This window comes from Orbicella franksi, chromosome 3 (genome assembly GCF_964199315.1).
Source record: "Orbicella franksi chromosome 3, jaOrbFran1.1, whole genome shotgun sequence".
NCBI classification, from domain to species: Eukaryota; Metazoa; Cnidaria; class Anthozoa; order Scleractinia; family Merulinidae; genus Orbicella; species Orbicella franksi.
In genome coordinates this window covers 2,838,563-2,850,000 of record NC_138147.1, presented here as the reverse complement: position 1 = coordinate 2,850,000, position 11,438 = coordinate 2,838,563, and the positions used below count along the sequence as shown (strand labels likewise).

Genomic DNA, 11,438 nt, shown 5'->3' with positions numbered 1-11,438 from the left:
AAGATGAATGTTCGATTTCAAAGTCACCAATCATGTTGCTTGTCTTCTACCGACGATATGACAATAAACAAGTAATCAAACTATTTCTTAATTGTCTTTCAGTCAGTTGTCATTTTCTTTGCGCCATCCACTTAAACTGACCACTTCCCTGAAAGGTGCTAGCGGCATCCCGGTCTTTAACAAATCATTTACATGACCCTGTTTTATACATAATGAATGTAGAGCAAGCATGGCTAAAATTCATTTATCATTTTGTTTATCATTGCAGCGAATGATGCTCACTTCAGTAACATTGAATCTAGACTGAATATGGCAGATGCAACTTATCACATCGCAAATGTTTTCACAGTAGGAGTGATAACTCTTCTTGCTATCCTGGGTAATATTATTGTCGCCTACGTTTTGATTAAGCGTTGGAGAGTACTTCTTCAAAACCGTCCAACTTACCAGTTTATTCTGAATCTGGTCCTGTCGGATCTCGTGGTTGGTATATTCCTTTGCCCTCTTGAATTCATACGGCGACTCACCGGTACATGGATGTTCGGGACAGCCCTTTGTAAAATCGTCGCTTTCATCCAAATCTCGGCGTCCGGTACAGCCGTTATGTTTCATACACTTATCGCCGCTGATAGATATCGTTGTTTGGCCCATCCCCATCTCCCCAAGCTCAAACCAAGACTCGTTAGGCGGTTGATAGCGCTGTCATGGGGAGTTCCTGCCTTGGTGGCCACTCCATATCTGTACATGTTTCAAATTGTCCAGGTTAATGTCTACCAAATGTGCACGCCACTTGCCATTCCACTGTCATGGCTCGACAAATTTTACGAAGCTGTTGAGTTCGGTGTGGCCTACCTATCTCCTTTCTGTATCATATGCTGGTGTTATTACCACGTGATCCAAATAACACTTGGAAGGCAACCTCGCGGTTCAGGATCGGCACAGGGACCTACTGCACAAATTGCTCTTCAACGAAGCAGAAGGCGAGTCACGAAAACGGCCTGCTTGATCATGGTGGCTTTTATTACCTGCTGGTCCCCGACATTTGTCTTGAGTATTTGGAGAATTGCCTCCGGCACAGAAAGTGTACATCATGGCCATACACTGTATGAAGTTTCCTTTTTTGGAACACTTATTAACGAAGCCATCAATCCAATCATTTACAGTGTATATGACCAGAACATGAATGTTTGTGGTTACATCTTTTGCGGCCGTCGCGTCTTCAACGAGTCGGTAAATGAAGCTGCATCAAGTGGCGTTAGATCCAACGTCAGGATCCACAAATGTGGCAGTAAAAACACAATAAGGCAGTTGCAATTTGAGGGACCATCTTAAGAATTGCCTGATAGTTTTTCTTTTGTCATGTCGTAAAAAAAGAAAATTATGCTTGGATATTTAGAACTTCCTTGTCGCATAACCTCTGAAGATCAATTTCCGTCAGATTTGGGTGCAAGAGTTTACGTCACTCGTTTGGGGCAAACACTTGCAAGCTTGTATCGGACCGTAAGTCGATATGTATGCAGCTGTCTCGAGTAATATTGTCGGAGTAGAGCGTAAAAGTTCTCGCGACAACCCCGAAAGGTACTATGAGAAGAAGTAGAGAGCTGTTGGACAGGCTAAATATTTAATCAGATATAACAACACGGCAAACTGCATGCACCACTTCGTACGTTTTCTTTTTTCCTCTGAATTATGGGAACAAGGTGCTTTTCGCCACACTGAATTTTAGAAGAATTTTCAGCTGAAAGTCATATAACAGTGGAGAAAGCTACAGAAAAATGGTCTTATGAGCGAAAAAATCTTATGTATCGTTGCAAAAATATAAATTTGTAGATTTCCTAATTTCCTAAATTTGTAGAATTCCAAAAGACACCCAGATTACCACTCGGTCTTCCCGCTTAAGCTTGAAGCTATTATCTGTAAACCTTTCTCGAAACAGCTGTATATTCCAAATCATCCAGAGGACGTGCTTTACTGTAAATTGATTTTTTTTTTTTTTTGCTCGATAGTTTCGGACGCCGGGGCGCTGGCGCTTTGAGCGATTCTTGCGCGCGGGGAATTTTAAAGGGTATTCCCATTAACTGACAGCGATTTGCATTAAATTTATCAATTCAACCTTATTTATTTCAAAATGCGGCTATCTCATATCGAAAGCATGCAAATAATGTAATATTCATTTTGAAGAATGTTCCTCATGGTTTAACCATGATTATGATATCAAAGTTTCTCTGCGGTGTTGCCCGTATGCATGGCCCATTTGGCGTCCAAATCCTGAAACTGTCCATTTTAAGTGTCCACGGCATAAAAATGATCATTTGGTACACTTTTCAATCTTGAGTTGGTATTTAAAGCCATTAAATTTGTCCTTTTTCCATTTTAGCCGTCAGAATTGGAGACAAACGGCTATAAATCGTAACAATTCAAAACATCGAAAAATTATTTGAAGTCCTTGATGCTTGAGAAACTTGAAGCAAATCAATTAGAACTTTAATTATTTTTTTATTATTATTTGTTGTTCTAAACGTCATTGTCAGTTTCTGCCGCCTCTCGCGACGGTTAGATAACGTTTCCCAATTAAGTTTCTTAAGAAGAAAGCCCACGATCGTTTCAGGGGGCGATTTCGTCATCAACCAGGCCGCACTTCCCGCCCTCAGAGATACAATTTGAAAAGTTGATGTACAAACAGATTAAACGCGCGGTTCGATTCTGTTATTTTGAGGCATGTTGTGGAACAATCTGCCTCAAGAAGTAAAAGGTGCCAGCACCAGCGGGCAATTTAATAGAAAACTACTAGGCGTATCCAATCCAACACGGCAATTGTGTAAACAATACTATGCAGCTTTTTTCCCGGAAAATCACATTTGATGATTGTTGTTGTCAATTAACGTTAGTGTCATTACTTTTCAAAAACATGCTCTAGGTTATTACATTCATTCTACTAGTAGTTTGTAAATGAAATTTCATACTGTTGCGTATTCATTAAATATTCTCGTAGGAACCCCTATCGTACTGGGTAAGGACATATTTTCCACACCATATATCAAAGGAAGCAACAAGTTATGAGCCTCGCTGGCACACAAACTGGTGAATCATGTGTCGTATTTTCTATTAGTGAAAGTCCAACCCCGAATAGAAGCAATCAAAGTTTGATTAAACGTGGAGTTTGTGCGATTGAATTTTAAATGAAAGACCCCCGCCTGGCGACTTTAAGTGCCAGCATTCACTGGGGATCCTGCGTTGATTTGAACCCAACCTCATTGAAATGATTCGCTTCATCAAATAGATGTACTACGTGTACATGCATCAAACACTGTACTACCAACCCAGCTCAATTTATTTCTCCAGGACTACGTTTGATGCTATAATCTGAATGAATAATGAAAATTCATGATCACGACACGTTCTACCTTTAGAGGGTAATGACGAAGTTAGTGACAGTTTTTACCCTCTTTTGTTAATTTAAAAGTTAAAATTTAGTTCATAATCTTTGATCTTAAAGTTTTGATGACAATAAGCAAAGCTGTCAAATGCAATGAAAATAACTTTTGTTTGATAAACGCAAAGCTCGAAATTATCGATTGAGACTGACGTTGAAGTTGCGATGCCATTATTACATCAATTGCAGGTGAGCCAGATAGAAAATGAAATGAAAATTTCCTGAGAGCACGACAATACTTAATTAAAGGTTGGCAGCCAGTTTTTAGTTCTTCCACAATTTATTAAAGATAGTAAAGTTTTATCTATTCCTTGAAGGACAAAGCAGAAGGAAAATTAAAACCTTTTTAAGGTTTGTTCTTTCCGGATATTTATAACCCAAAAGAGCGACCTGCGAATTGAGTCAGTTTAACAATTTTCTAGACTAAACATTCAACTTTATACTGCTTTCAGGAAGCAATGTTTTTGTTTGTGATGTCGTAAGGGGTTTACGGTGATCCATACCTTTATTGTCACAGCTGAAGTACCGTGACTATTATTTTTTAATGAAATTTCACTATGTTTAGCAGAATAAGCCTTTGAAGCACCGCAGTTTAAACAGTCGACAACATTATTATTCAATATCGCGTTTAAGAAAGACTAGCTGTTTATTAAGTTGTCGCATTGCAAGGACGAGTCAAATAACCGCCGGGCGAACTGAACAAAAGCGAGGGTCAGCATGGCAACTATCTTTTAAGGAGTTAAGCTCTAACAAAATTAGCTATGACAAATTCGGCTTCTAACATCGCAAGTGCTGGTATTGTAGGAGTGGCAACAATTGTGGCCATCGTGGGTAACGTTCTTGTCGCCTACGTTTTGACCAAGCGAAGGAAAGTACTTCTTAAAAACCATCCAACTTACCAGTTTATTTTGAACCTGGTCCTGTCGGATCTTGTCGTCGGTATATTGCTTTGCCCTTTCAAGTTCATACGGCGACTCTTCGGTACATGGATATTCGGAACATCCCTTTGTAAAGTCATCGCTTTCGTCCAAATCTCGGCGTCCGGTACAGCCGTAATGTTTCATGCACTTATCGCAGTTGATCGATATCGATGTTTGGCTCACCCACATCTTCCCAAACTCAAACCAAGACTTGTTAGGCAGCTGATAGCGCTGTCATGGGGAGTTCCTGCCTTGGTGGCCACTCCATATCTGTACATGCTTCAAGTTGTCCAGTTTAATTTCTACCAAATGTGCACGCCACTTTCCATTCCACTGCCATGGCTCGACAAGCTTTACGAAGCTGTTGAGTTTGGTGCGGCCTACCTATTTCCTTTCTGTGTCATCTGCGGGTGTTATTATCACGTGATCAAGATAGCACTTGGAAGGCAACCTCCTGTTTCAGGGTCGGCACATGGAGCCACCGCACAAATTGCTCTTCGACGAAGCAGAAGGCGAGTCACGAAAACGGCCTGCTTGATCATGGTGGCTTTTATTATCTGCTGGTCCCCGACATTTGTCTTGAGCATTTGGAGAATTGCCTCCGGCACGGAAAGTGTACATCATAGTCATACGCTGTATGAAGTTTCCTTTTTTGGAACACTTATTAACAAAACAATCAATCCAATAATTTACAGTGTATATGACAGGAACATAAATGTTTGCGCTCATATCTATTGTGGCCATCGCATCTTCAATGCGACGGCTAGCGAAGCTGAATCCACGGGCACAAAATCCAACGACACGACCCACAATCGAGGAAGCACAAAAAGTACAAGGCGGTTGAAATTTAATGAACCATCTTAGAAATTGTTTGATTACTTTGTTTTGTCTGTAAAAACAGTAATTTTTGCTTCCTAAATGTTTAGAGCTTCCTGTTTCACTGATTGAAACCCTATTTGGTCATTCAAGCACTGTTTTTAACAGCTCTTGTCCCTTTGATAGGTACAATAGATAAAGAATAAGTACAGTGTTTGAAATTATCTAGAAGTTAAATGCTAAAAGATTTTTAAAACACACTTTAAAAAATGCGAATGAAGTTTCGGCGCTACGTTACGCCATTATCAAGTTAAAAAATCACAAATTATAAGGTGTTATACGAATAAATGAAATATGAAACAATACATAAAATATGGTTATAATTCCCAAGGAAAGAAACACAATAAGGAAAAAGAAATGTACGAATGTGTAACGTAAAGAGTATGGCGCGAATGGAGTCTGTCTGCGTGACAAGAGAAGGCTTGATCTCCTTTATGTACAACATCTCGGAGACTAAGGGACCGTTCATTTTTTATAAGGTAGGGGGGGCTGGTGGGATTTGGGGGGGGGCATGCGAAAAAAAATGGCTTTCGAGGGGGGGCCATCCCAAAAAAATAAGGGAAAAAGGGGGGGTCACGTGAAATATTTTAGTAAAACTTTAAAATGGCATAATGTTTGAATATCAAAAAAAAATGCTATAGAATAAACATAGAAGGCAAGATACAAATTTATTACAAACTTTCCTTCTACTTTAAAAAAACGTTTGGCGACAAAAAGCATTTGTAGCTACTGAAAAGAAGTATTTAACACTGTTATTTTCGAATGCAACTTTCACCGGCACTCATCTTCATCTCCGCTGTCGTCGAGTTCTTCGTCGCCGCTTGTGCTGCTATGGGAGTCTCTTTCACCAATGCTGCAAGAAGCAGCAATGCTTTCCGTCAGAGTGTACTCTTCAGGGTACATGAAGGTGTTAGGCTTTGGTAGATTGTGCTAGCATAATTTTTAGCATAATTTAGAAAAACGAGCATAATTTAAAGCTTTTATTTCAGTTTAGCACTGCTAGCATAATCCGAGCTTTTATGCCTTGAAAACAAAAAAAAACCCATCATAGTTCTAGAACAATTCAGTTTGTACTTTACTTCTGTATTGTTATTGGAAAATATCGAGGTCTGGAAGACTCTAGCTAGGTCACCCCGTACATATCTGAGAGGCTGAGACTCTCCTCAGGCCACCACGCTTATGGCTCGGCGGCTCGGCCCCTCAGGCCTTAGATCAAAGATGGCGTCGTCCTCGAGTACATCCACTGATTCCACTCCCAGCACTTCCAGCACTCCCAGTGCCGTACCGAGAGCTTCAATCTCTAGAGAACGTGTTCCTAAAAGTAATACTGGAAAGTACAAGGAAAGAGGTAACTCAGATCCAAAGAACATGAGTCTTCGTGATCGAATCGAAGAATTTCCAGAGGAAAATTTGTGTCTTCGAGGTGGAAAACTGTTTTGCAATGGGTGTAAGACTGTAAGACTGGAAGGTGGACTGTCTGAATGTTCATTAAAGTCAAAATTGATAGAGTTAAGCTACTGGCGATCTTTATTTTCCTTAAAATCCAAGTAGCATAACTTCGGTGACAGAGAGCATAATTTTCAGAAAGTAGCATAATTTTGGCATAATTTCTAAAAAATATGAGCACTGCTAAAAGCATAATAAGCTTTTTTTTCGAGCACAATCTGCCAAAGCCTAGAAGGTGTAAACATAATCTCTGACTTCCCGCTCAAGGTTGATGGTGATTCTGCTTCTTGCAGCATTGGTGAAATAATTCCCTTCCAAGAGCTGGGCGATGTATGGCCCATCTCTTCTAAATATCGACATGGCAACATCCTCAACTTTAAGACACTCTTCCGGGACGGCCGTTCTAGGAGGGTACACAAGGCATTGTGGAAGATCATTTCTTAGCGGGTTTCCAACACAGATTCCATAAACTCGTTGGACGTTGTTTTCAGTCCGCTTCCTCTTTCTTTCATTTGACTTTCTGCGGTTTTCTTTTTTCCTTCTCCTTTTGTTGATGTGCTGTTTGAGTATGCCTTTGAATATGCTGTTATAATTGCTCTTCTTATTTTCTAGTGCTTTCATGTCCTGCGTGACCTTCGTCAACTTAGCTTCTGTACATTTGATCTGTTTTACATCAAAACTGTGGGCAAATTCTTCGCCCTACTTTAAAGCAAGCCCATTCGACTGAAAGAGTGTGGAATCGTGTTCCTTTACATCTTTCAATATGACATTCAACTTTTCCACCATTGCTCTGTGCTCTTTGATGGAGAAGTTCAGTTTTCTTCCATCACTGGGCCTCAACTGGTACCCTTGCATGGAAAACTCACTCGCCCTTTCTGAACAGCAATCCGCACCCAGAAAAATTGCTTCTTTTGCTTGTAAGATGTCAAACTGCCTGGATCGTTCAGCTGTAAACCTTTTCTTAAACGACTCGTCGCTTTCGCCATTATTGCGCATTTTGGAATGAGCCTCTTTCATGATGCTCATGTAGTAATGCGCTCTTTCCCCGATTGGATTAACAATATAAAGAAGAAAGAGCATGGAAGTGGCAGGCTGGTTTTATCTGACCCAGAGAGCGTTGCTCTATTTGCAGATAAGTTTATTCTCAAATCGAAGTTTGTGGTGGATTATCTTCAGCATCTTGAAGTGCTGGAATTTAAAAGGAAAAAGAGAGCAGAAGAAAAGGCAAAGTTAAGTAGGGAGGAGGATTATCCTTGGACTGAGTTGTGCGAAGGTCTAACCAAGCTTAAAAAGCTACGTGTTCCAGAACTAAACAAGTACTCAAACCACCACGGGCTGAAGCAGCATTTGAAAAGCAGCAAGAGTGAGAAAGTAAAGGCAATTGTAAGACATTCATGCTTGCAGCAGAAGAGTCCTCTCAGAGCTGGCCAACCAACACTGAGAAATGCCAGGACATTGACACAAAATGACAACAGGGCAAGTGCTGACAGCAGTGAAACGGATGAAAGTGACAATGATGAGTATGACAGTGGTGCCATTGACTCTGGGGGAGAAGATGACTCAAGTGACGTCATTCTTGCATTCATCCATTCAGATGAGGAAGATGCCAATGAGAGGCCAAATGCCACACGCTCAGGGCGAGCCATAACTAGGAGATCCGAAATTGACTTCTCTTCGGCTTTTGATTTGTTTTTTAAACAACAGCTCTCTGTCGTATAGAGATTGTAAATATTGCCTTCATAGTGAGCACAATAACGTGAAGTAGGGGGATAATAGAGAAACATTAAAAAAGTTGAAATCTAAATATTGTTTGTTCAACTTTTTTTTTTTGGGGGGGGGGTCATCCCAAAAAATGACCGCTATAAGGGAGGGCCATGTGAAAAAATTGGTAAGCTGAGGAGGGGTCACGCGATTTTTAAATGGTGCTTCCCAAATCCCACCAGCCCCCCCTCCCTCATAAAAAATGAACGGTCCCTAAGCAACCAAACTTGCTGTTACATTTCCTCAGAACTTTGAAAAAACGGTCAGTCTTTGTCCTATTGTTGCCATGCTGTGTTTCCAGGTGCTTCCCGATGGCTGAATAACGTTGTTCACTTCTGTGTTGATTAAGGTTACAGTATACCTTCAGGGGTGTCTCGCGTGCAAGCGATGTAGCGCGTGCAGTTTAATTAAGCTTTAGATACCTAAACCCCAATATCAAATTAAAGCTTATAGAGCTGGCTATCAAACTATACCAAGAATTGTGAAATAAAATGAATTGTCGAATTTTTCACGACCACTAAATGAGAGCGACCGAATCACCTTTCGAAAGCTACAAGTCAAAGCGAATTTCGTTTTTCGCCAATGTAATTTTATTCCTCGGCTTCAGGGCCCAAAGCGCTTAAAAAACTTGTCTGCGTTTTGGCATATTCAATTGCAGTAAAACGTTACAGAACATTTTCGAAATAGGATTTAAAAAATGTGGAGTAATCGTACAAATCGCTCTCGAAGAAAAGGTAGTTCGAAATTAACAATTCCCAGACACGCTTTTTTAGTTTATATGTTAAGCTAGCTACTGTCCAAATTTGAGGGCAATTGAACAAATTTCCTTTGAGTTAGAACTCTTTAAAGTGTCTGCTTCAAGTGAAAAAATTTATTCGAGAAAACAGCGCTAAGAAAAATTTTCTGCTTCGCAAACAAACTCCGCCCACAAACGCCTTCAACTGGGTTCTCAGATAACTGAGCCAATCAGTGCAGGGAAAGTTTACTACTGTTAACCTGGTGAAATTTACGCGCGAATCTCTAAAAAACTCTTGTGTTTCGCAATGCGCTCAAGGAACCGAAGGCGGAGAGGTAATTTTTCTGTAGCTCGGTTTTTCTTGAAGCTCAGTGGTCTGGCAAAATGGGGAAGACTAAAAAGGATACGAACGCTAGAGTGGCTGAGCGAGGAAAACAAACAAAAGAAAGCGCGGGGAGCAACTGTGTGTGGTCAACTGTGCATGGATAATATTTCAAATGGTTTCAATGAGTCCGGCGATTCGTCAATATCGTACTCATCAGAAGAGTCTCTGTCAACATCCCTGTTATTGCTGTCAAGTTCCGAAATTTTTACAGAACCTTTCTCTTCTCTTACCATGAATATTTTGCCCGCCTTATACGATAGCTACAGCTTCATCCTCGCGGCGAACTTTCGCTTCTTCACTCCTTGATGTATTTTCATTCGTTCTTCGCTGTTTTCGCTTTTTCGAACTGGTCCATGGCTTCAACGTGGTCTATGTCTACTTATGACTTAATAGAGTTACACCTAATACCAAAAATGCTGGGTAGTCAGAACAACAATGCTGATCAACTGAGTAGTCAATTCGTGACATCCATACAGGCAATTCCCGCGAATACGTCTCGGTTGATTGCATACGCACCATAGAGCTGTCAATCAAGAGGTAAACTTTTACTTCCGGTGAAAACGTAAAACCGCCATTTCTCCGCTTATATTTAGCCTTTTTCAAAATTTTTTTTCAGAAATTAGAGATTATTCTTCGACCACTACTTTGACCCAAAAATCCATATTTGAAGAAAATTGCCGACCCGAAGGTATACTGTAACCTTAAGTGGCGGGCAGTGAACCCGTCATAATTTGCATCACACAAATCGCATTGAAATAAGTATACAACGCATTGAGTGTTGACGATCGGGGGCTTGTTTTCCCTAACAGTTTGTGACAGTTTTCTGCTTTTAAAGTCGGGTTTTACGTTACCATCGATCTTGGCTCCCAGAGAATAGACATATTTGCGTACGCGGTCGGCTAATCGCTGATCTTTAAAGGGCAATGGTATGTAAACTGATGGGTCTTATTTATGGTGGAATCGATCAATGTTTCAGATAGCGCAGCTTTGAGAACATGATGCGTAGCTTGTTTCATTCTTTTGCAAAGCCTTCTTTGGTGGAAGATAGACGGTATGCACGGTTAACCAGGCCTTTCTTGTATCTGTCTTCTAAGCGGCTTTGAAAATGGAGTAGCAAACCTCTGTCGATTGGTTTTCTGCAGACTTCCGTTGTTAGAGTGCCACCACATCTTGTCAGGACTGTACCAAGGAACGGAATAGAGCCCTCATGTTCAAGTTCCATAGTGAAAGACAACCTAGGGTGCACACTGCTGAGTACATGAAGGAAATCTGTCACTGATTCTGAGTTGGGCATTGTGACTAAAGTGTCACCAATATATCTTCGATAAAAAGACGGAATCATGCTCTTTTGTTTTAGTTGGTTGTCTATATGGCTCATGAAAACGTTGTGGGAGGCTCAGTGGCCTCATGGTTAGCGCGCTCGTCACAGGAACGAGCGGTCCGGGTTCGAGCCCTAGCCGGGGACACGGTGTTGTGTTCTCGGGCAAGACACTTAACTCTCACAGTGCCTATCTCCACCCAGGAGTATAAATACGTACCGGCGAATTGTTGGGATGCCTAACAAATTGCGGGGGAGTGACCTGCGATGGACTAGCATCCCGTCCAGGGAGAGTAGAAATACTCCTAGCCCGGCTTCATGCCACAGAAACCGGGATAAGCTCCGGCAGCAATGAGCCATCGGCTCCAAGGCCTCACACATGAAAACGTTGGCCAATAGTGGGCCAAGTGGTGAGCCTATATGGCTATATCATCTGTATGTTCATACAATTCACCGTTGAATTGAAATAGCTCGTTCGTAGTGGCGATTTCTAATAGTTCCGTCAGTTGATGCTTTTGGAGTTGCATGCTATATGTCTTATCAAACCAGTTACCCTTGAAAGC

At 41.1% G+C, this 11,438-nt stretch overlaps 3 protein-coding genes across 3 annotated transcripts; all 3 read left to right on the top strand.

The window, feature by feature from the left end:
- Positions 1–272: 272 nt before the first annotated feature.
- On the top strand, positions 273–3,446 carry LOC145482956 (neuropeptide FF receptor 2-like). The gene has a single exon (XM_081461586.1). It carries the CDS (start codon positions 310–312, stop codon positions 1,330–1,332), a length of 1,023 nt encoding a protein of 340 aa, XP_081317712.1. The 5' UTR covers positions 273–309; the 3' UTR covers positions 1,333–3,446.
- A 476-nt stretch (positions 3,447–3,922) lies between these two features.
- LOC145482955 (neuropeptide FF receptor 2-like) lies at positions 3,923–5,288 on the top strand. Its single transcript, XM_081461585.1, has one exon. The coding sequence runs from the start codon at positions 4,195–4,197 to the stop codon at positions 5,215–5,217; it is 1,023 nt and encodes a 340-aa protein (XP_081317711.1). The 5' UTR covers positions 3,923–4,194; the 3' UTR covers positions 5,218–5,288.
- Positions 5,289–5,717: 429 nt separating this feature from the next.
- Positions 5,718–8,467, top strand: LOC145480643 (uncharacterized). Its single transcript, XM_081458922.1, has 2 exons — positions 5,718–6,136; positions 6,911–8,467. The coding sequence occupies exon 2, from the start codon at positions 7,678–7,680 to the stop codon at positions 8,392–8,394; it is 717 nt and encodes a 238-aa protein (XP_081315048.1). The 5' UTR covers positions 5,718–6,136; positions 6,911–7,677; the 3' UTR covers positions 8,395–8,467.
- The last annotated feature ends 2,971 nt before the right edge of the window (positions 8,468–11,438 follow it).

What these genes read in the sequence shown, in the direction of transcription:
- LOC145482956 (XM_081461586.1), top strand. Translation starts at nt 310, where the DNA reads ATGGCAGATGCAACTTATCACATCGCAAATGTTTTCACAGTAGGAGTG.
- LOC145482955 (XM_081461585.1), top strand. Translation starts at nt 4,195, where the DNA reads ATGACAAATTCGGCTTCTAACATCGCAAGTGCTGGTATTGTAGGAGTG.
- LOC145480643 (XM_081458922.1), top strand. Translation starts at nt 7,678, where the DNA reads ATGAGCCTCTTTCATGATGCTCATGTAGTAATGCGCTCTTTCCCCGAT.